At 35.1% G+C, this 24,864-nt stretch overlaps 2 protein-coding genes across 2 annotated transcripts; one reads left to right on the top strand and one right to left on the bottom strand.

The window, feature by feature from the left end:
• Window positions 1–299: 299 nt before the first annotated feature.
• On the bottom strand, window positions 300–974 carry LOC141674800 (uncharacterized). The gene has a single exon (XM_074481504.1). It carries the CDS (start codon window positions 972–974, stop codon window positions 300–302), a length of 675 nt encoding a protein of 224 aa, XP_074337605.1.
• A 13,025-nt stretch (window positions 975–13,999) lies between these two features.
• On the top strand, window positions 14,000–14,368 carry LOC141674798 (secreted RxLR effector protein 161-like). The gene has a single exon (XM_074481503.1). It carries the CDS (start codon window positions 14,000–14,002, stop codon window positions 14,366–14,368), a length of 369 nt encoding a protein of 122 aa, XP_074337604.1.
• The last annotated feature ends 10,496 nt before the right edge of the window (window positions 14,369–24,864 follow it).

Genomic DNA, 24,864 nt, shown 5'->3' with positions numbered 1-24,864 from the left:
CCTGTCCTTTTTAACAAACCCTTCCGGCTGAGTAACGTACACTTTATCAAGTAATTCTCCGTTTAAAATTGCATACTTTAGGTCAAGGTGGTGCACCTGCCATCCTTCTTTTGCTGCCAGAGCTAGTAACAACCTTATGGTGTCCAACCTTGCTACAGGAGCGAACACTTCGTTATAATCTATTCCTTGGCCACAAGTCTGGCTTTATGCTTTACTACATTTCCTTCTGTGTCTTTCTCTAGTTTATAGACCCATTTTAGCCCCACAGGTTTATGCCCAGCTGGTAAATCGGTAAGCTCCTAGGTATTATTCTTTTCAATCATTTCAACTTCGGTTTTCATGGCCTCCACCCACTCCTGCTCACTCACTGCTTCACTGTAATGTGTGGGCTCTTCTACCTTTAGTAACATGACCTCGTCAATCATTTCTATCATCTCAGTTTCGTTGTATATTTCATGTAATGGCCTGTATCGTCGTGGTTCGCTGCTCTCAGCACTTGATATATCTGTGTTTTTTGTGAACTCACCCTCTGTTGTGTCACGAGGTATTTGAACAGGTGTCCTCTCCTCCTGTTCTGCTGTGTCGCGATGTTCAACCACTGGTGTTTCTTCAACCTCCAATACTTGTCCTGGAATTAAAATTTCAATGGTTTCAGCTTTTTCCCATGACCAAAACTCGTCCTCAAAGAATACTACATCCCTGCTTTTATGCATTGATCCTGTCATGGGGTCATAAAGCCTATTTCCCTTAGTCCCTGGCTCTCTTCCAAGGTAAATCATCCTTCGACTTCGATCGTCTAATTTCTTGACGTTCACAGTTGGTATTTTCATGTACACGCAGCAACCAAACACACTTAAATGACTTAAATCTGGCATCCTTCCACTCCATGCCTCATATGGCGTTTTTCCCTCCAGCACTCGAGTTGGAAGTCTGTTTAGTACATAATTTGAGTGCCTTACAGCCTCACCCCACATCCACGGCGGGTAGTTATGATTCCTTGATGAAACTTCTGACCATGGCTGCTACTGTTCTATTCCTCCTTTCAACCACCTCGTTTTGCTGCGGGGTGTATGGGGCGGTATATTGGCGTTCAATCCCTGAGTCCTCATAAAATGAGTTAAACTCTTTTGAGCAAAACTCTCCTCCTTGATCCGTTCTTAACATTTTGATTTTCAACTCACTTCTATTTTCAACCAACGACTTGAATTTCTTAAACGCATCAAATGCACTACTCTTCTCCTTCAACAAATACACCAACATCCTTCTACTAAAGTCATCTACAAATAATAGAAAATAACGGTTACCTCCTGGTGTAGTGGGCGTGATGGTCCGCACAGGTGTGCATACACCAGCTCTAGCTTCTTTTCGGCTTTAAACGTTGTACTAGATGGGAATGGGCTCCTGGGTTGCTTTGACATCAGACATCCCTCACATCTCCTAGTTGGTTGAACGAGCTTTGGAATCCCTCTAGTCATCTTCTCCCTTGACATTAATTCAAGGGCCTGAATGTTCACGTGGCCAAGGCGATTATGCCACAACCATGTCTCCTGCTCTGTTTTTACCATCAAACACATAGGGCCATTGTCTTCAAGGCTAATTTTATACAAGCGATTCTCAGACTTTTTCACCTTCATTAATGTTCTCCCACTTTGTGCATAGACCCACATGTACTCTCCGTCCATCACAATTTTATTTCCACCCTCGGACAATTGTCCCAAGCTTATTATGTTGTTGCAAAGGTCGGGTATGAAGAAGACGTCTGTGAACACTCTGTCTTCCCCATTCTTACACTTGAATAAGATATCTCCCTTCCCTCTTATGTACACCACAAACCCATCACCAAATTTAACCTGTCCTAGTCACGCTTTTGTCCAAAGTTTTGAATTTCCCTTCTTCGCCAGTCATGTGGTTGCTGGCCCATTATCGAGGTACCACACTTGTGATCGTCTTTGTGACTCGCCCTTTGCTCATAGCTTTGGGAACACATTTCCTTCCTTTACCAATATGCTAACTTTATCCTCATTCTCGATTTCGGCCACCAACAAGGCCGGCTCATCTCCTTGTATTTGTGACAGGTTTACCTCCTTACCCATCTCTCTGTCACGACGAGGTTTCCTGCACTCTGCAGCGAAATGCCCAAGTCCCTGGCAATTGAAGTAACGTACTTTGCTCCTGTCACGTATCCCACTGAGCTGGTTCATTGCCCTTGTACTCGTTCCGTCCTTTGTTGTTTCGTTTCATCCATTTCTTCAGGAGTCAACAGTAATTTATCCTCTTGGTTTTCTCTTTGCTTCCATTCCTCTTCAGTCAACAGAAGTTATCCTTGGCCTGCCCCTGTGTCTGTTTCGCCTCGAACACGTTCCTCATGGGCTTTTAACGAGCCCACCACCTCTTCTACTGACATCTCTTCTAATTTTCCAAATAGCTCGATCGCTTATGCAATATGGAGAAATTGCGAAGGAACAGCTCTTAGAAGCTTCTCAACCACATAACTTTCTTCCATCGTCTCACCTAGTGCCCTTATGTTTGTTACCAGACAGTGTAATTTCAAATAGAAATCATCTAGCGACTCACTTTCCTTCATGCTCAGGGCTTCGAATTCACCCTTCAGTGTTTGAGACTTTGCTGCCTTTACTATGTCAGCTCCCAAGCTCATTATTTTGATGGCGTTCCAAGCATCATTCGACGTTTTCTTCTAAACCAAAGCGAGTAAAATCTCCTCTAGAATGCCTTGGTACATGACAGCCAAAGCCTTCTTGTCCATTTTATCATCGATCACAGCCTTCTCTCCCTTTGGTTCGATCGCCTCTCACACCCTTCACACCCTGTATGCTTGCATGAATACTCTCATTTTGAGAGACCACGCAACATAATTAGTCTTTGTAAGCATTGGATAACTCACACCAAATGAAGTCTCCTTAGGTTTTTTTATTTCCATGGCGAATTGTTGAGCACGTCTTCTAGCTGATCGCTGAAGCTCTGATACCAGATGTAGCACTAATGTCAACACACACACTGTTTTTGTTGCTTGGAACAATGTTTTCTCACATTAAGTTCTTCAATAACAATTACAAAGCATAATTATAGAAATCCTATCAACTACTGCTACAAAATAGGAACAAACTTCTATCTTGAATGCACTTCCTTATTTTTCTCTACCACCTCTAATAACTATCCTGACTAAATCAAATCAACTATATTATAGCTACATAACAACTCTAATTATTTCTAAATAATGTTTAGATTAAAAAAAAATTATCTAACAATCAAGCTTGAAAGAACAAGCTAAACCTTATATTTTGAGTTAGACTTTTACAGTTACTGATATTTCTACCGAAAAAATTCTATATAAGAGTTTTAGCTTATACATCATTCCATACCGAGGAACATAAATTACCAACAAAATTAAAACCAAGAAACCATTCTCCAACATAAAAACAATTAACAATATAATAACTATATACAATAAGAGCTGAGAGGGTTTATTTATAAGATAATTAGCAAATATATACGAGGGTTTTTTGGTTGTTCGTATTAAATGTCTATAAAAATATACATGATAACCTAGTAACTAGTAAGGAGTTTGTCACTACAATATATTGAATTATAACCCTAACAACTACTAAATGATTCTTGCACACACCTATAGCAATAAAATATTAATATTAATATAATTATGCAAACAAATTAAAATTGTTATTATTATTATTATTATTATTATTGCTATTATTATTAAATTAATACACATATGCAAAAACTACAAAGATAAACAGAGGTTACTTTATATATTTTCGTAAGAAAATAATCCATAAGACAAAATAACTTGGCAAGAAATTTAAAAAACAAGATTCATAATTATTCATCAATAACAACAGAGGCACGTTATTTATTTCCCTCAACGTAATACCTTCTTAATCTCATTATTTTTCATATACCAAGAGAGCAAAATCCTGTCAAATCACACGGTTAAAATTATTTTTGCTATGTTTTTGTAATATAATATATTTACATGACACTTAAACTTTTGGAGCCATTTAATTGCATTTTAACAATAATCATAAAAGTAATATATGTCAATTGTCCACTACATGCTCAAACCATATTAACTTGTTCCTTTTAAACATTTTACCATATATATTCTATATAGATCTAGATAAATTTATAAAAAAACATAATTTGGATATTGGTAGCCAAGGATGAATTAACAATATTCGTACAACGCTTACGAAAGAAGAAACAAATGCTACAAATTAGGTATTTTTAGATTATAATCAATTCAGGACTAAACAAAAGAAGCACCATTCAGAGAAATAAGTCATCAAATGTCAAAAAGAACATAAAACAAGGTGAAACATTACTTACCAAATATATTTTGAAGACATGGCCACAGAAAAATCTACTCACATTGTTGTGCGGAAGAGTAGAAATGAAGGGAATGAAAAAAGGAACACTAACTTTTGTGCAATTGAGGATGCATTATTATAGGTATTATTTTGAGGTCATCTTGCTTTGTCAATTTATTATTTAAAAGTTGGTGAGACGTAAAAGATATAACTCTATCCTAAACAGTATTAGAATTTTATGTAGTTATGTTTTGAAAGTCTATGCTATTAAATGCCAAAAAAGAATTAAAAATTGAACATGGAAAAAATAACAAAAGAAGAAGGTTTGCATGAAAACATGTGCTCAACAACTAAACCAAGGATTTCCCAAATGCACGCCGAACATTGGTTGGATAACAATTCATTTTAGCAAAAAAAAATTAATTTAAATAGTTGATCAATGTCTAAAAATTATTAAGATTACATTTAATTTTATATATGAAATCCTTGATTCTAATCCTAATTATTAAAAAAATACATTTAATCAATTTGTAGTTGTTGATAATAACACGCTACCACAATTAAATGAAAAAAAATCTCCAATATTAAACAACTAACAGAGTTATTCTCAATCACCCGCTAACTTTATTCGCAATAAGGTAAAAAGTAAAACTTTTCATATTTTCATCCACAACGTTGTCTTTTTCCTTAAAAAAAAGTTGTCAACAAGTTTCATATAAAATTAAGAATCAACAAAAAGGTAATTTACAAATATAAGTTGAGTAGAGCTGTCCGTGAACATCTCGGGACCGGTTTGCAAGGATGCTACTCATCATCTTGTGATTTTAAAAATCATCTTTTGAAGTAAAAGTTAAAGTAATTTATTCAAATTAAATTATGGGCTTTTTATTATTGTAATTCTTTAAAATTTATTTTTAAGAAAAAAATATTGATTTAAATGGAAAAAAACCTTGCGAGAGTTTTAATATCATAAATCCTAGTTTTTCCAAATCTGCATCCCCCGTCAATTGGTATCAGAGCCACTATTTTTTATACATAATCAATGATGAATCAATTACTTCGCTGATAGTTACTTCACCTTTATGCCCCTGTAATTACCTCTCCCGAAAAAGTTGTTACCTTCACAAAATATATTTTCAAACCCTGCCAAAAACTTTATTGTGAAAATAAGTTATTCGAAACTTTTCGAGCACTTATCAGGCATCCTATAATTTATTTACTTTTGCTAAGCAAGAATCCTATAATTAGACCTCAACAAATAAAAAGTTAAGGATTGGTGATCGAGACCACAAGAAAACTAAAAATAAAAGAAGATGTTTCTTATAAAGTATTTTATCCATATTGCACATATAGTTAAGCATGATATGAAGAGGATTAATATTAAAGTAATCAGTTCAAGGAATGAAGTATTTTTTGTACCATGTTCAACGCCAACAATCAAGTACTCACAATATTATTATTAGACATAATATTTAATTGTCATGTTCCTCAACCAAAATATTCTTTCAAAAAGACACATAGTGGTAGAAAATATGTATATATTTTAACCCCAACATCCACTATGGATAATTGAAAACAAATTAAAAGCAAAAGTTAATCTAGAGTGTCACATAGCCTTGGGGTTATGTAATAAACAAGTTAAGCTTCCGGTATTTCATATGTCCTATGCTAATAAAGTCAATGATATTGCTCAAAAAATGGTTTTTGATAAATTTCTCCTTGGTTGTATTTTTTAGTTCGAAAGATTACTAACATGGTCATATATGATATTTTCCTCATGAAACTTGGTCGTATCATTTTGGGGAAGTCTATAGCTTTTTCCATCAAGATGCGCCTCATTTTGTAAGTGTAGACACATTTATTCGTCAAAATATGTAATAAATATACTCCTACTAGTACTAGACATATGTGTAAAGTCTCAAAGAAACTTTTGGAAGCAAAACAAAAGACTCATATACTCCTACTAGTACTTGACATATTTCTAAAATTCTTGAGACGATTTGGAACCAAAATAAAAGACTCTGCAAGCCTAATATTTAGAAGTTTCTAAGGCAAATTATCTATTTTATTAGAATATTAGCTGATTACGATATTAGAAAAAAATTGTTTTATTTGATAAGGAAGTGCTAATATTATTATATATAGGATCCAAGTGATTATAATTATTGATATAGAAATTACATTATATGTTCTGTGTGAGGTTATCACACGCACGTGTGATATTCACTCCAAGAAACTTGGTCGTGTCATTTTAGGGAGTTCATGGGTTATTTTATAAGTGTAAGCACACACATATATAATAGGCAAATGATCAAATAGAAACTAAAGTTAAAATAGAAACTAGAAACTAATCTAAGCCATTAGATCAATCTGCCTTAATAGCCCCTAAAAGCACCACACCAAACTAATATGTACCTCCCACACACAATCTCAGCTTTTTTTCTCCGATTTTTTATTTGATTTTTAACGTCAAACGGTAATTAGTTTTAAAATCCGACTTCACTGTATTTTTCTCCACCTCTCAACGATCGATTTGCATACCATATTGTGATATATTTCAAAATAATTTAAAATAAAATATTACTTGAAATCTAGTTTTTATTCCAAATTGGTTTCTATTAGAGTAGCCATATATATATACTAGTCTGTAACCTGAGCGATACACGGATTGCTTTTAACACTCGAGTAATTTTTAATAATATGTTTTAGCTTAAATTATTGATATATTAATATAAATTTCAATAATTGAAAAATAAATTTAAGAACATAATACGTTATAATAATTTATGTTTATGATAATTTGAGACTTGACTGAAAATAAATAATATAATATATAATATGTTATTTACGGGACTCAACCTTTAACCTGTAGACACTATTAAAAATAAAGATATAAAGTTTAAATTTATATGTTGTTAACGGAATTCGAACCCTCAACCTATGAGAGCAGTTTAAATATTTAATATAATATTTTTTATTATTATATCCAACGGTTCCCATCTATATGTCTTTAAATCTGACGGTTGTTATTTAGGGTGTATTTAGGGTACCAATAACTGTACCAAACAACCAACCAACTACCAAATTGCCTATAATAGTATAGTATAGATAGATTTTTTGGTGAATACATGTAGCAGAGCTAGATATCTACTTAGAAGGGCTAGGAACCTATTTGGAAGCAATATAAAAGGTTCTGAAAACCCAACATTTACATTATTTACTTTATTAGGATAACACATAATTATATAATCTTCTTCAAGTTTTGTTTAATTTTATTATATAATGGAGTCAACAAGTTATTATTGTCTATTTATACTAAAGTTATATTATTTGAGTTGTGTGAGATTGTTTTTTGGAAATATTGTTGGGTGCCACAAGTGATAAGCCTCCTCCCATGATTTCCTCATTGTTATCATCCATCTCTTCAAAACCTTTAGGCCCTGTCACCCTGATATAACTATATATATAGAGGTTCATGATCATGGGTTGAGCAGACATGGAAGACAGAAGAGTAGCGCATTCTGTGTATTACCTGGTTGTCGCAGTATCCAAATTGTTTTTACTAGGTTTATTCGATCCAGTCCCTGGTCCAGGATGTGTGTAAAATAATTTGATACCTAATTTTTCTTTAATAGAATCCGAATATTTGACAAAATAAGACAAATGAAAAAGCTTATTGTTCAAAAAATGAGAAGCAAACAATAAAGAAAAAAAAAGGAAGTGGTTATGTTGGATTATTGTTAATTTTGACTATAAGATTAAATGTAATACTAATTATTAATCAATAAAATACATGTTTTCATTTGCCTTGTTCAAAAATAAAAAAGTAAAAAACAATCCTCTGCATCTGGTTTTTAAAATTGTGAATCCAGCAACTAGAAGTGTACAATACTTGTATTTGCTAAGTTTCTGATGTGGATTCGGCTGCTCGTCCCCCCTTCTAGGGGTTTCCCCACCGACCCAGTGACACACCAACCACCCAACTCTTATTCTGTAGCCGAAAGGGAGCTAGGAGCATACATAAGCTACTTAGAGCATACAAGACTCTGACAGCTACTTTGTAATAAATAGGTAGGGCACCTAGGTTCTTGGGATAGATAGCGACTTAAAGTGTTTATCTGTCCAGGTTGAAGTGATTACGGGGTTTCTTTTGCCTTAGGCTGAGCAGTCTAAGGTGAACCGGACTCGGCCATCTCATCTCGAGATCAACGGGATTAGAAAAGCTCATGGAGAGGGCGATCCAGGACCTAGCAAGGGGAGAGTTAGCCACTAAGGAAGAGTTACGAATCCTATCGTTATCTACCCACTGCCTTGGACTTCGTCAAGCTACGGCTTAATCCCAGCAATAACTTGATTACATTGTTCAGAATGAATAATCTCACCTAATGCTCTCTCTTGCACCTGCAGATGACATATTATATTGATTATAAACTACAAAGTACACATAATCAAAAGAAACCCTTCTTCTCAGTTGTCCTGCTTCCAAAGAAATGATGTGTCGGTCTCAGAGATATTTTAAACAGTAAAACTTCAACATATCTACTAATCTGTCTTTAACTTCTTGTAGGTTCCAGATTGATATCAAATAAACTACACAGTTATTACACACTGAACTAGAATTAGAAAATCACCCAACAATCACCTGGACTCAACTGCATTAGATTCCGATCCCTCAAAAGAATGAAAGGCCCCACCAACATCCAAAATGCTTTACTGAGATTTGGGATTCAGTACCACCAGCCTGGAGAAACATCAGAATCCCCTCTGTAAACAATGTGTGGTAATGCTTACAAGGAAGAGTAAGGAGACTTGTGGCTTCTTCTAGAACATCTCTGTCTAGCCTTTTTTCACACGTTGTAGCCACGAGAGAACTGAACTCCTGAATCTAGGAGTACAGTCGAGAATTTAAAAAAACACAACATACTAATGAAATATGTGCCCAACCATTTTTTAGCTTTTGCGTGGTAAATTTTTTCCATAAATTACCAGTTCTTTTCGAAATGGACGAATTTTGTGAGAACACATAATTACTTTAAATAATGAAAACATGAATGATTTTGAAATATTCCCTTCGCGACTTATTTAAGTGTTTCCATCCCCTTCTTTATTTTTTGAGCTGCTATCGGAGTTCCAATTCAGAACAACAAACACGCCAGAAATGCCATGATGGCACAAAAAAAATGTCATCATTCTATTGGCACAACCTACATATATCCCCTTAGCTAGTGAATATATCGGTGGAAAAGTAACCAAAGAAATTCGTAACAGCACAAAACCAAAGAACAAGCGTCAAAATGCATATAAGCAAAGAACATGCTTCAATATGCATACCAGAATGTGCAGCACAGGCAGAACACAGCCTCATAACAATATAAGTGAACTCAGAACCTTCGGCTTCATTTATATCACTTTTGGGGCTAGAGTTTTTTGAAATATTATGCTTAGCTAGGTCTGATTAGTAGCGCAGTGTGAAAAGGATTAAAATTAAATCACAAAAACAGGCAAGCTATATGATGCAAAATATACAAACCACTGTAAACACAAAAAACAAATATCGTCTTAATATTGAACCTCCAGCTGAACAGAAGATGCTTTCACATGGGAATAGGGGAACAGGGGAAAAAACTATTAAAAAGTACTTGATATTTTTAACAAACACCAAGTCAAATTGCTGAGTATGATGGAATCTGAGATGAAGAACATGCACAAGTTATGCCCGATTTGGAGCTAAAATTACGGTATCTTTTAGAATGCCAGTGGGCTACTCCACTGTGTGCATATATCGTCTTATATTGAACCTCCAGCTGAACAAAAGATGCTTTCACAATGGAAAAAAAACTATTAAAACATTAAAAACTATTAAAAAGTACTTGATGTTTTTAACATAAACACCAAGTCAAATGCTGAGTTGAGGAATCCGAGATGAAGAACATGCACAAGTATGCCCCGATTTGGTGCAATTTAGGTATCTTATGAATGCACTAGTGGGCTACTCCAACTCTGTGTGCATATTAGGCCTCCCCATCTTCATGCGCGAACTACCAAGTAATTGCTCGACTAGCTGAAACCAAGTTACAGATGTGAAAGTCATTGACCAAAAAAGGGTGAAGTAACAAGATGTCTTCTCCTTTTTACTTCTTTTCTTTTTGCGCCTACTAGTATAGCTACCGATCATAACATTTCCCCAATATTATCAATTTTAATTTGAAATAACCGTCTGATAATCTGATATTATTATTTTCCTTTTCATTACTTAAGTAATATAATATTTTCATTATTATGATTCAAATGCAACTTAGATAGCCTATGAAATTAATCAAAAATCATAGGGTTTCTAGGAAAGTACAAAACAAAACCAAACATGCCTCGAGATAGAGGAATCGAGCTAGAACTCCAAAATAATTAAAAATCTTTTTCCCAACTTATTTTTACTTTAATATTTAATAACAGCATATTTCATGAAATTTAAATTTTGAAAAGTCCAACTTGATAGATATCCAAAATAATCCTATTAATATCTCTGATATCTAATTAATATCTAGCATAAGTACATATGTACATATTTATTTGTGAAAAAAATCCTTAGACAATGTTTCTAAAAGAAAATCAATATGGTCGAAAACCTGTTACTGCATATAGTTTCTAGGAAGGCATATCAATAGCCAATATAGTTTATGGGAAGGCATATCAAGCCAACATTGGCTAAAAATAATTTCTCGAAACTGGTCAAATAAACTGTATCATGAATTGAAGATGAAAAAAGAGGTATAAAACTCATATTACAATCTCCAAACTTTACAAATAAATGGGGAAACAGTGATGGAAAACTCTGTTGATAGGGAGGAGTGGATCAACGGAATAGCAGAGGAGGTGCAGAGGGGTCGTCCAGCCAAAGAAATCGTTGAAGGAAGGTGGACGTGGGTTACGCAGTATATAGGTTACTTCGCTGCAGAGTGTCGAAAAACCCGGAGAGAAAAGGAACAAAAGTAAGAAATAAATATGGCACAAATCAAGGATGACGAGCTAGCACTCTTATTGCCAAACACAGTAAACAAGGGGAAGAATGGTGTTGCTAAATGAGAAAAGGTTGTACCAAACTTGGGCACGATGGTGAACGTGCTGATTCAAACCTGTGGTATTTGGATAATGGTGCGAGTAATCAAGTGACGGGATTACGATCAAAGTTTAGAGAACTTGACGAGGGAGTAACTGGGCAAGTGAGGTTTGGAAATGGCTCACCAGTTGCAATAAAAGGGAAAAGCCATGTGGTCTTTGCCATGCAAAAATGGGGAAGAACACACCCTCGAAGAGGGTAAATTATATCCATTTGCTTTGCAATAACATAATTAGTCTTGGAGAAGTGTTCTGAAGTGGAAACAAAGGCGTCTTAAATGGTGAGTACTTGTGGGTGTTTGAAAAATCAAGAAAACGACTTATGAAGGTGAAAAGATCCCTAATAGATTTTATAAAATAACTATAGAAACCAGTAAGCCTGCATTGTTAATCTCTAAGACAGATGAATTACCTTGGTTATGGCATTCAGTGGCCACATGAAATTTTCAAACTTTGGACACTTATGCATTCTACACAAATGGTGCATGGGTTGCCGAAGTTTGAGAATCCAAAGACTATGTGCACAGATTGTTCGATGTCCAAACAGGTCAGAAAATCGTTCCCATCTCAAAGCAAATTCTGGCTGAAACAAGTGCTTGAATTGGTGCATGGTGATCTTTGTGGTCCGATATCTCCGGCAACAACTGGTGGCAACAGGTATTTCTTCTTTTGGTGGACGATTTCAGTCGAATAATGTGGTCATATACTCTAAAAAGTAAGGATGAAGCCCTTAATGCATTTAAGAAGTTCAAAGCACATGTTGAAAATGGAACAGACAAGCGAGTAAAGACTCTCAGAACTGATCGTGTAGTAAAATTTTGTTCTCAAGATTTACAACATTATGTGAGGAAAGCGGAATAGAAAGACACTACAAAGCTCCCTACTCTCCACAACAGAATGGGGGTGATGGAACGAAGAAATAGGACAGTGGTTGCAATGGCTAGAAGTATGATGAATAAATGAATCTACCTTTGACGTTATGGGGAGAAGCTGTGAGACACTCCATGTATATTCTCGACAGGTTACCCACGCGATCTCTAACTGGAAGGACTCTATATGAGGCATGGAAAGGAGATAAACCAAACATAGGCCATGTACGTGTCTTTGGATTTATGGCTTATATGAAAATCCCAGGGGTACACACTAAGAAGTGGATGACAGGAGCAAACCAGTGATACATCTTGGAAATGAACCACGAACAAAGGCAATGAACCAGGAACAAAGGCATATCGCTTGCTTGATCCTCAAAGCAATAAGATATTTGTAAACAGGGATGTGGCGTTCGAGGAAAGGAAAACATGGCCATGGGATCAGCATAGAGAGGAAAATCGTGATCAACAGACCACGTTTGTTGTAGTTGGCCCTGATGTTCAGAATAGTGAAGAAACTGTTATTCAAAGGGGGAGAAGAAAGCTTTCAATCACAACAAACGAGTATGGAGTCTGAAAATGAAGCAGTGACTCCATCGACAAAAGGGAGCATGCCCATGACACCACAGATGTCAGTAAACATAGACCATTCAGAGTCTACAAGCTCGGACAGTAGCAGTAAACCGCGACGTTACAAATCTCTTGCTGATATTTAAAATGAGACATAGGAAATTAAGCTCGATGATGAGCTTCTATTGATGGGAATTGATGAGCTAATGAGTTATAGCAATGCTGAGCGAAATGGAGTCTATTGAGCAGAATAAGACATGGACACTGACAGAATTAACGGCTTATCGCAAGGTAATAGGCCTGAAATGGATATACAAGCTGAAGAGGAATGCTAATGGGGAAATAATAAAATACAAAACAAGGCTCGTCTCCAAAAGATACGTACAAGAGCAGGGGGTGGACTTTGACGAAATTTTTGCTCCGGTCAGCAGGCTCAAGACTGTTCGCTTTCTGTTGGCATTGGCTACCAAGACCGATTGGCAGATTCACCACTTGGATGTCAAAACAACATTTTTAAATAGAGAAATTTAGAAAGAAGTTTATGTTGCTCAACCTTAAGGCTTTATTAAAGAAGGTCAAGAACACTTGGTGTATAGATTGATTAAGGCTCTTTATGGTCTGCGTCAAGCACCACGTGTCTGGTATGCTAAACTAAACAAGTATTTTGAGAATCTAGGTTTTTCAAGGTACCCATATGAGCATGCATTGTACATCAGGAGTAATGGTGTTGAAGCTCTCATTGTTGTTGTCTATGTAGACGATCTCTTAATAACAGGTACTAAATGAATTTAAACAACAGATGAATGATTGGTTCGAAATGAATGATTTGGGGAGGTTGTCGTACTATCTGGGAATGGAGGTTCAACAAATGAACGACTGTATAGAGCTAAAACAGTCAGCTTATACAAAGAAAATATTGGAGAAGGCTGGAATGCAAGCTTTTAACCCCACTAAATATCCTATGGATCCGAAGGAGCATTTGACTAAGGACGAAGGCGGGAAACTGGTGGATCCAACAGAATACAAAAGCTTGGTTGGAGGACTTCGCTACCTTGTGCATACATGTCTCGACATGGCTATGCTGTGGGGATAGTCAGCCGTTTCATGGAAAAGGGCACAGTTCTTCATATGAATGCTGTAAAGCGTATACTCAGGTACGTCAAGGGTACAATTAACTACGGCGTGGTTTATTCGAGGGATATTGGAAACAATATGCTTACAGGATACTCGAATAGCGATTTTGGAGGACAAACAGATGACAGGAAGAGTACAAGAGGAATGGTATTTTACTTAAAAGATAACCTCATCACATGGGTCTCACAGAAACAAAGGTGTTTGGCCTTGTCTTCGTGCGAGGCAGAGTTTATGGCAGGGACGACATCAGCGTGTCAAGCTGTTTGGCTGAGGAATCTGCTCAGCAAGCTAACAGGTGAAGATATGGGTCCAGTAATCTTGTACATTTTATGGGCGTAGTAAACATATAGACAAACGCTACCATTATATTCGAGAATGTGTTGAGAGAAAGGAGATCATTGTCAAGCATGTGAGTAGTGATATGCAACGAGCAGATTGCCTGACCAAAGCTCTCACTACTATCCAATTTGAAAGAATGCGCAGATTACTGGGAGTAATGGAGTTGCCTAAATAAGTTTCAAAACTAAGGGGGTGATTGTTGGAATTATTTTGAAACTTATAGATTGTTTTTAAAATAATTAAAGTATGTGCATGTTGAATTAGTATGCATAGTCGTGGAGAAGTTTTAGAAATGGCATATGTAGACACGTAGAAGTAGAACTGCATTAGAAGAGTTAGTTGTTTAATGGTCCTTGTTTTTAGCTGCATATTCTATCATCTATCTATTTATATTGTACGCTTCAAATCAATAAAAACAACTTACACGCAAGTCTTTGTTTTTCTCAGTTTTACAATACACAGCTTATATATATATTTGTATACATCCTGGCATTGAGTATAAACAAGAAATATGCACTATGTTGTTGAAAACCAACTCAAAAAAATAGAAATTTTACTTTAGCATTACGTTTTACATCATTTATAACATGATATATATATATAGCTAGGGAGATAATCGAAATACAAACAACTTTTAAAATTAAAGCTATAAACTAATATAACCCACTAAGTCAATCTAATATAATCCACGCACCACACATAATTGACCTACATCCTCCTGCACAAAATCTCAAGTTTCTAAACACATAAACTATATCATTTAATTATTTTTAAGTATAATTAATGGCATATGCATCATGAAAGTTAGATGTCCTTATTGAAACTATTTGTCATTCAATATTACTAAAAAAATGTAAATTAGTATTGTCTATTAATCATGTCATCAATATAATAGAATAATAAGAAAATGAATTATAACCACACACCGCGTTTAGAGAAGGCATGTAATGGTAGAATCCTCTACACCCATCCTCTCTCACTCTAATTTTTATCATGTACTGATGTATCATAACCAATCTCCTTGAAATACCTGTAGAAAACAATTAATTAGAAAAAAATTAACTATGATTATTTATTTTTTCAAGAGGAGGAGTAAAGAAATATACGGTGCCAATCTTGATTTACATGTGGAGGGTGGTTTTCTTTATTGTCTTCTTCATCTTCGAATATGTTCATCACTGTTTAGTGTAAATTTGAGTCTCTATGAAATAGATGGGGGCGCCTGACAGTCCGTCAAATGTTAGGGTTTGTGAAAAGATAACACTCTTTTTATAGGGAAATTTCCTATATAATTACTAATTTTATTAAGATTTTTTTCAAATTCTTAATGTTGTATATCTTTATTTATTTTTTATTTCATAGTCAAAATTTCACAATTGTTTGGTTCCACTTTTTAATCTTTCGAACATATTATAAGTGCACCGTTGTTGTTGTTATTTAATTATGATGTCATATAATTTGCAATATAACACTTTTAATATTTTTATTATAAACTAATTAACAATAAACATCCTAAATAAAATGTAAAAAAATATAAATATGACATATCAAATTTTACTTTTGATTAGTTTAATAATGTGATTGAAAAATAAATATCCAAATTACGCGTCAACATAATTTAGACTATAGGTTTATAAAATAAATTATATATATTAGATATCGGTTATATAATTAAAAAAAATATATAATTGGTTAATATTTATTTTATTAGATATTTTTTAAAGTGATAAATCGTAAAAGATTTTTATAACTCATAATACAAATTTAAAAAGTATACTCATACTAAAATAAAAATTTGAAAATAAAAAAATTAATTTGCACATTACTAATAATGAAGAGTTAGATGAGAGAAGTTATATGAGATAAAATCCTGTGTAAAAGGGATAATGTATACCATATATTGTGAATCTCTCTCAATTATACTTATGGTAGAATCATATTTGTAATATACAACTTATTTATATATTTACTACACATTACTAGTGGAAATAGTTGGAGTTTATCATACAAATCGATACTAATGAAAATATCATACATCACTATGAAAATTAGTATGACAACTGAGGCAACTCCCAACAATCTGCTTAATCCCCACTCTCATACTCCAAGCCCCACATGCCTCGGCCTTTAGCCTATCAGGGGTAGCCCACTTGCCTATCCCAGACCGGTACTGGAGCGATATGAGAGATTATTATGGAATGTTGAACTAAATATTTGATACCACTTGGTGGGTTTGTTAAACAAATTTTAAATCCACATAAGTATGATATTATTTATTTTTAGGGCCCAGCCTGCATGAATTTTTTTTTGAGCCCATCATCTAAAAAGGCATCCTTATAATAGAGTTAAATGGTTGTTTGTAAACTAGCAATCTCATTCCACAAATAAAAGCCTATGTAGTGACCTAATGAAAACATCTTCAATCACTAATAAAATATATAGTATGACAAAAATTAATATTTTTTATTTTATCTTCCACATACATTGTTATATTATGCACCACCAAACAAACTAGAGTGCACATCTCACCATCATTAATAATAAATAATTAGAATTTTATCTGTACTACCAACCCATACTTATTATTAGTCTTTATAATAAAATAACATCAAAAATTATTAAAATACTTATTTAAGTGATATTCAATTTTCCTACTAATTCTCCTTGTGTTATTACTTTACTATGTTTCTGATGTGAATTCCTAGGGGTTTCCCCACGGACCCAGTGACACAAGCTACTAAAAGCATACAAGACTCTGACAGCTACTTTGCAATAAATAGGTAGGGCACCTAGGTTCTTCGGATAGATAGCTGACTTAAAGTATTTATCTGTTCAGGTTGAAGCGATTACGGCGATTCTTTTGGAGGCCATATGGTTCACCCAGGTAATTGACTTTCTTCTTTTATAGCACATTTTATATTTAGCCTTAGGCTGAGCAGTCTACAAGATACAAGAAAGAAGGCAATGTCAATGCAGACTTGGTAAACCGGACTCGGCCACCTCATCTCGAGATCATTGGGATTAGAAAATCTCATAGGAGAGGGCGATCCAGGACCTAAAAAGGGGAGAGTTAGCTACTATAAGGAAGAGTTATGATCCCGTATTTGCTATCTACCTACTGCCTTGGACTTCGTCGAGCTACAGCTTAATCCCAGCAATAACTTGATTACATTGTTCAGAATGAATAATCACACCTAATGCTCTCTCTTGCACCTGCAGATGATACATATTATATTGATTATAAACGTTCCAAGTACACATAATCAAATGAAAATTAACCCTTCTTCTAAGTTGTCCTGCTTCCAAAGAAATGATGTGTCGGCTCAGAGATATTTTAACCAGTAAAACTTCAAAATATCTACTAATCTCTCTTTAACTTCTATGGTAGGTTCCAGATTGATATCAAATAAACACACTGTAATATTACACACTGAACTAGAATTAGAAAATCACCACAACCATCACCTGGACTCAACTGCACTAGATTCCGATCCTCTAAAGAATGAAAGGCGCCACCAAATCCAAAATGATTAACTCAGATTTGGGAATTCAGTACCATGTCTGGAGAAACATCAGAATCCCACTCCGTAAACAATGTGTGGTAATGCTTACAAGGAAGAGTATGGAGTACGTGTGGGTTCTAGCACATCTCTGTCTAGCCTTCTTTGACACGTACGTAGCCACGAGAGAACTGAACTCCTGAATCTAGGAGTAAAACCGAGAATTTAAAAAACACCACCTACTAATGAAATATGAATGCCCAACAATTTTTTAGCTTTTGCATGGTAAAAATTTTCTATAAATTACCACACTTCCTTTCGAAATGGACAAATTTATTGTGAGAACACATATTTAGGTTAAATAATGAAAACATGAATGATTTTGAAATATTCCCTCCGCCGACTTAATTAAGAGTTTACATCCCCTTCTTTATTTTTTGAGCTGCTTTCTGAGTTCCAATTCGGAATAACAAACACGCCAGAAATGCCATGATGGGACAAAAAAAAATGTCATCGTTCTATTGGCACCACCTACAAATATCCCCTTAGCTAGTGAATATATGTGTGGAAAAGTACAACCAAAGAAATTGGTAGTAAACCACAAACCAAAGAACAAGCGTCAAAATGCATATAAGCAATGAACAGGCTTCAATATGCATACCAAAATGTGCAGCACAATAGAACACAGCCATTGAACATATTATAAGTGAACTCAGAACCTTCGGCTGCATTTATATCACTTTTGGTGCTAGTAGTATTTTGAAATATTATGCTTAGCTAGGTCATGATTAGTAGCAGCATGATGTAAAAAAACAAAAAAATTAAATAACAACAGGCAAGCTATTTGATGCAAAAATACAAACCACACTGTAACCACAAAAAACATATTTCGTCTTAATATTGAACTTCCAGCTGAACAGAAGATGCTTTCACATAGAAATAGGGGAACAGGGGAAAAAACTATTGAAAAAATACTTTGATGTTCTTCAACATAAACACCAAGTCAAATTGCTGATGTATGATGTCCGAGATGAAGAACATGTACAAGTTATGTCCCCATTTGGTGCTAAATTTACGGTTATCTTCCATATTGCACCAGTGGGCTACTTCACTATGTGTGCATATTAGGCCTCCCCATCTTCACTGCTCGAACTACCAAGTATGGCCGGACTAGCTGAAACACGGGAACAGATGTAAAAGTCATTGACCACAAACAGGGTGAAGTAACGAGATGCCTTCTCCTTTTTACTTCTCTTTTCTTTTGCGCCTACCAGTATAGCTACCGATCATAACATTTCCCCAATATTTATAAATTTTTATTTGAAATAACCCTCTGATAATTTGATTATTATTTATTTTCCTATTCATTACTTAAGTAATATATTATTCTTATTATTATGATTCAAATGCAAGTTGAGAGCACCTATTGAAATTAATACAAAAATCATTAGGGTTGCTAGGAAGTACACAACAAACCAACATGCCTCAAGTATAGAGAATTCGAGCTAGAACTCCAAAATACATTAGAAATCTTTTTCCAAACTTACTCGAATATCTTTGAATCCTAAATTGGGTCTCTTCTGCATTTTGTTGTTGGGAAACCCTTGGGATAACGGCTGTTATGCTAGCTGTTCATCCGCCTAAATTCTATCATCATTATCATTTTTAGTTTATATATCCATCATAACTAGAGTTGTCCTACATCATTTTAATTAAAAAAATTAAATCAACAATTTTAGCTCTATTTGTGAAAACTTGACACATCTTTCATATACATATCACTGATTAAAATATTATTCATACGTCATTTGTTTCAAGTAGTTACACATTATGGTAAATGTTGGTTGTGAGCATGTGACCATGTGTGTGTCTTACACAAATAGCTTCAGAAAAAATTTGCAAGCAGGACAGACCTTCGTAGATGAATGCTTAGTTTCTTCACTTAATATAATATACTAATTCGTAAGGAATGGCTATGATAAACAACCTTCCTTGATTATTTTGAATATTATTAAAACCTTAACTAATAAACCTCTGAGGATAAGTCCATCTATATAGATCCATACACATGTGTATCCCAGTCAACTATGTCAATACTCAATAGGCACAAATATAGAACAACAGACTTGCAACAATTATCGTCTAGCTACTGAATCAGATTAAGGAATTAGTTTGGTTCTGTGATAAATATGTCTAGTTTTTCATTATAAATAGAATTTGAAGGCTTAAAACAAAACCTGAAGAAGAAAGCTCAAAAGCAAGGTAACAAAAGACAAAGAAAAATAAATAATAAATTAAACTTACTTCTTGAATTCATCCGTGCTGCATAATTGTGATGAATCAAGTCCCACCTTAAGTTGACCACTTCTGACATCTATACAATGGAGAAAGATAACAAGGATTAACAATTATGTAAATACATTACTCCAATTCACCATCAACATGGTTGCAACAATTTTAGCATACTCAGAAGACCTTGCGAGTTGTTCTTAGTTTCATCTTTAGCCGACGGAGGTAGTTCTTGTATTTATTTGATAATACCATAATAACAATTAGGTACCCCTCATGTTATAAACACACAAGTTATAACGTATAAAACTTTTTTAATGCAAAGTGCTACAGAAAAATTAATATGATTTTAAAAGTGAAGTGTTGCAAATAAACTAGAATAGATTATATATTTAAAAGTAAACTGAACATAGTACTTCAAAGCATCACAAGTTTTGCAGTCTGTTCATTTGATGCATTTATAAATTCAGATAAAGAGCCGAGATTTGATCAGATAAATAATTGAGGATTTTGAGAAAATAAATATAAAGACTATTTGTACAAAAGAAATATGTTTGTTAAATAAGGTGCAAAAAGAAGAGAATTCTTGTAAAAACTTAATTATCCCTAAAATCATAATACCTCCGTACATCGCACGTATCTTCTTGTAAACCCTATATCAAGGGCAAGTTCAAGACGCTTTGAAAATTGTAAGCTTCTTCTGCTAACCTGAAAATTTGACAGCAGATAAAGTGTTTGGTGTGAAATTCTTCTATACATGCAAATGGATGTCATCAACTCTTCCTGTATTTAAATACATGACACCTGTGATAGACTTTAGTTAGCATGAAAGAATAGAGCTTTCTACTTCTGGGTGAAACCAAAAATTACAGAAAAGAACATTTGGTTGCACAAAGTAGTTAGAGATTGTACGGATAATTATGATTTAACAAAATTTTGATCTTGCCACGGTGAAGGTGCTGCTCTCATAATGATGGGTTCCCTTTCCTACAAACCAACATCCATAAAACACACTTGTTAGAATTATGATACATTATTTAATTCAAATATATTTTAATAATTGATTGATGTTGGCCATATCTTTAGAATATTTTTGGATTATAGTTGTAGGGCTTTTAGAAGAAAAGATATGTCTGTTCGCTTATACAAAGGCCACATTATTACACTAATTGGCAAGTCTAGCCACTTTGTGAAAAAATTGGAGATAACATTTATAGCACGATCTGATTGACTACATATCAACCTTAGAATGGAGCTAAGGATGTAATCCATCTTATTTCAGGTGACATAATGATACTGTGTTCTTTGCTCAAAGGTGTATCTTCTTTTTTCCTTTGGGGGGGGGGGAGGGGAGGCGGGAGCTGGGGAGAGTTTCCAAGCCCGGCAGAAATAAACGATTTATATATCTTGAGGTGTTTCTTTGTTTAGGTTGAGTACTTCAGGTTTTCAACTAAAGTTAAGGTGGTCAATAGGCACATCATATCTCTATGTTATTACTAATTTAATAGTGAATGTTAACATTTAATACCAAACATCAGTTGAAGATGATAATTGTACGAGTTAAGAATAGAAAAACTTATGTACAAGTATAATTTAACTTGGGACCCTCCTGTAAAAAATATCTGCAGGAATCAATGCATTTACTCGGACTCAGCAAGAAGTGTTCGACATGGATACGTGTCAAGTATCGGACTCCACATATTTTGAAAAATATACATGTTTTTATTGTAAAATAAGTGTCCAAATCCGAGTGTACATGTCCAATTGTCGAGTGTCCAACACGGGTACTTGAAGGTAAAATGAAGAGCCCGAGTAATATACACAATCCTGTTGGCTGTAATTACAGAGATTGAAATACAAGATTCCAAAAAGTTCAGATCGTAAAGAAAAAATTATTCATTCCTATACTGTAGTTCATAAAGGTTAGGACACATCATATATAATCCATCCCTGTACTATGATTCATAAACGTTAAGACACAACTTATATGAACCAGCTGGGAAGATCATATTAAAAGTGATCAGGAGTTTTTGGATGGTGAATGTTACTAGTGATTCATACATTATGTTGACTTGGAAAGTAACACTATCTCACATGAAATTATACAAACAGATAAAAGAAAGCAATTCAATTGTAACACAATTAAAAAGCTCGATGCACAAACCAAATTTCTGCTTTATTTGGGTTGTGTACCTAAATTCACATCCAATTATATATGTATATATAAAAATTATTGATAACTAACATAGAAGACCAAGATGGCTCAATGGTCATCATAAAATAGATTGAGCTAATTTATACTGTAGGAAATATGAAGAATACTTACGCATCAGAATATCTTTTTGATGTACTAGATTGCAAGTAGGATGAATCATTCTCAACAGTATGCTTATATTCGCAGGACAAAAACCGAAGCCTGTCAACCTGGAAAGGATAACATTGAGTTTCCTTTTTTATTTTATATATATATAGTGCACTCATAAAACAATATACTTTGAGGCTTGATGTGATTAAGTACGGTCAGTGTATCACCTGAGGTAGCAAGGTATTGCCAGATATAAATTACTCAATATTGCGAATACAAAAGTCCCACACATTAAATTGTAAAAGTTTTAGCCTGACTGCAGCAAAATTTTGGCACAAATTACATTACCATCAGATTTGTAAGCCTAACCTTAACAACGCAAATCTGACCATCGTATTCAGCTTCACACGACGATAATGCAATCATCCTTTATTTTTGTGATGTCCATGATATCAAATTCCCATTTAGATAGAAGTACATTCCTCCCGTGCTTCTCCTGTCAACCACATCCCCAGCCATGTCAGTGTCTATATAACCAGATAGTGCATTTCTGTAGCTATTACGTGTATATCTCAGGCCATAGCTTATCGTTCCTTTTATATACCTCAGTATTTGCTTCACCGCTTGTTTATGTTTGACTGTTGGCTGCTCCATAAATCTGCTAACGACACCCACAACATAAGTTATATCAGGAAGAGAATGGGTTAAATACCTTAAACACCCAACAATGCATCGATATTCAGTAGCATTCACCAGTTCTCTGCCTTCATCCTTGTCCAACTGAAGTTTCTGATCCATGGGACATCTTGTCAAATTATAACTCACCATCCCAGCTTTCTGAAGGATTCATTTTGCATATGCAGCCCGCTTCAACGTAATACCTGAGCAACTCTGACTGACTTCAATTCCCAAGTAATACGATAAAAAACCCAAGTCACTCATTTCAAACTGTTGATTCATTTCCCTCTTAAACTCATCAACCTCTGTTAAGTTAGCACCTGTTATTATCAGATCATCCACATACACGCCTACTATTAGTAAACTCTCCTTTTTATACCTCGTGTACACAGCCTGTTCGTGTTGGCACTTTACAAACCCCAATTTTGTTAAGCACTTGTCCAGCCTTGCATTTCATGCCCTTGGGGCCTGTCGTAGCCCGTACAACGCCTTCAACAGTCGATACACTTTATATTCCTGTCCTTTTTTAACAAACCCTTCCGGCTGAGTAACGTACACTTTATCAAGTAATTCTCCGTTTAAAATTGCATACTTTAGGTCAAGGTGGTGCACCTGCCATCCTTCTTTTGCTGCCAGAGCTAGTAACAACCTTATGGTGTCCAACCTTGCTACAGGAGCGAACACTTCGTTATAATCTATTCCTTGGCCACAAGTCTGGCTTTATGCTTTACTACATTTCCTTCTGTGTCTTTCTCTAGTTTATAGACCCATTTTAGCCCCACAGGTTTATGCCCAGCTGGTAAATCGGTAAGCTCCTAGGTATTATTCTTTTCAATCATTTCAACTTCGGTTTTCATGGCCTCCACCCACTCCTGCTCACTCACTGCTTCACTGTAATGTGTGGGCTCTTCTACCTTTAGTAACATGACCTCGTCAATCATTTCTATCATCTCAGTTTCGTTGTATATTTCATGTAATGGCCTGTATCGTCGTGGTTCGCTGCTCTCAGCACTTGATATATCTGTGTTTTTGTGAACTCACCCTCTGTTGTGTCACGAGGTATTTGAACAGGTGTCCTCTCCTCCTGTTCTGCTGTGTCGCGATGTTCAACCACTGGTGTTTCTTCAACCTCCAATACTTGTCCTGGAATTAAAATTTCAATGGTTTCAGCTTTTTCCCATGACCAAAACTCGTCCTCAAAGAATACTACATCCCTGCTTTTATGCATTGATCCTGTCATGGGGTCATAAAGCCTATTTCCCTTAGTCCCTGGCTCTCTTCCAAGGTAAATCATCCTTCGACTTCGATCGTCTAATTTCTTGACGTTCACAGTTGGTATTTTCATGTACACGCAGCAACCAAACACACTTAAATGACTTAAATCTGGCATCCTTCCACTCCATGCCTCATATGGCGTTTTTCCCTCCAGCACTCGAGTTGGAAGTCTGTTTAGTACATAATTTGAGTGCCTTACAGCCTCACCCCACATCCACGGCGGTAGTTATGATTCCTTGATGAAACTTCTGACCATGGCTGCTACTGTTCTATTCCTCCTTTCAACCACCTCGTTTTGCTGCGGGGTGTATGGGGCGGTATATTGGCGTTCAATCCCTGAGTCCTCATAAAATGAGTTAAACTCTTTTGAGCAAAACTCTCCTCCTTGATCCGTTCTTAACATTTTGATTTTCAACTCACTTCTATTTTCAACCAACGACTTGAATTTC

Source organism: Apium graveolens, chromosome 7 (genome assembly GCF_009905375.1).
Source record: "Apium graveolens cultivar Ventura chromosome 7, ASM990537v1, whole genome shotgun sequence".
Taxonomy (NCBI): Eukaryota; Viridiplantae; Streptophyta; class Magnoliopsida; order Apiales; family Apiaceae; genus Apium; species Apium graveolens.
This window is presented reverse-complemented; position numbering and strand designations above follow the sequence as displayed.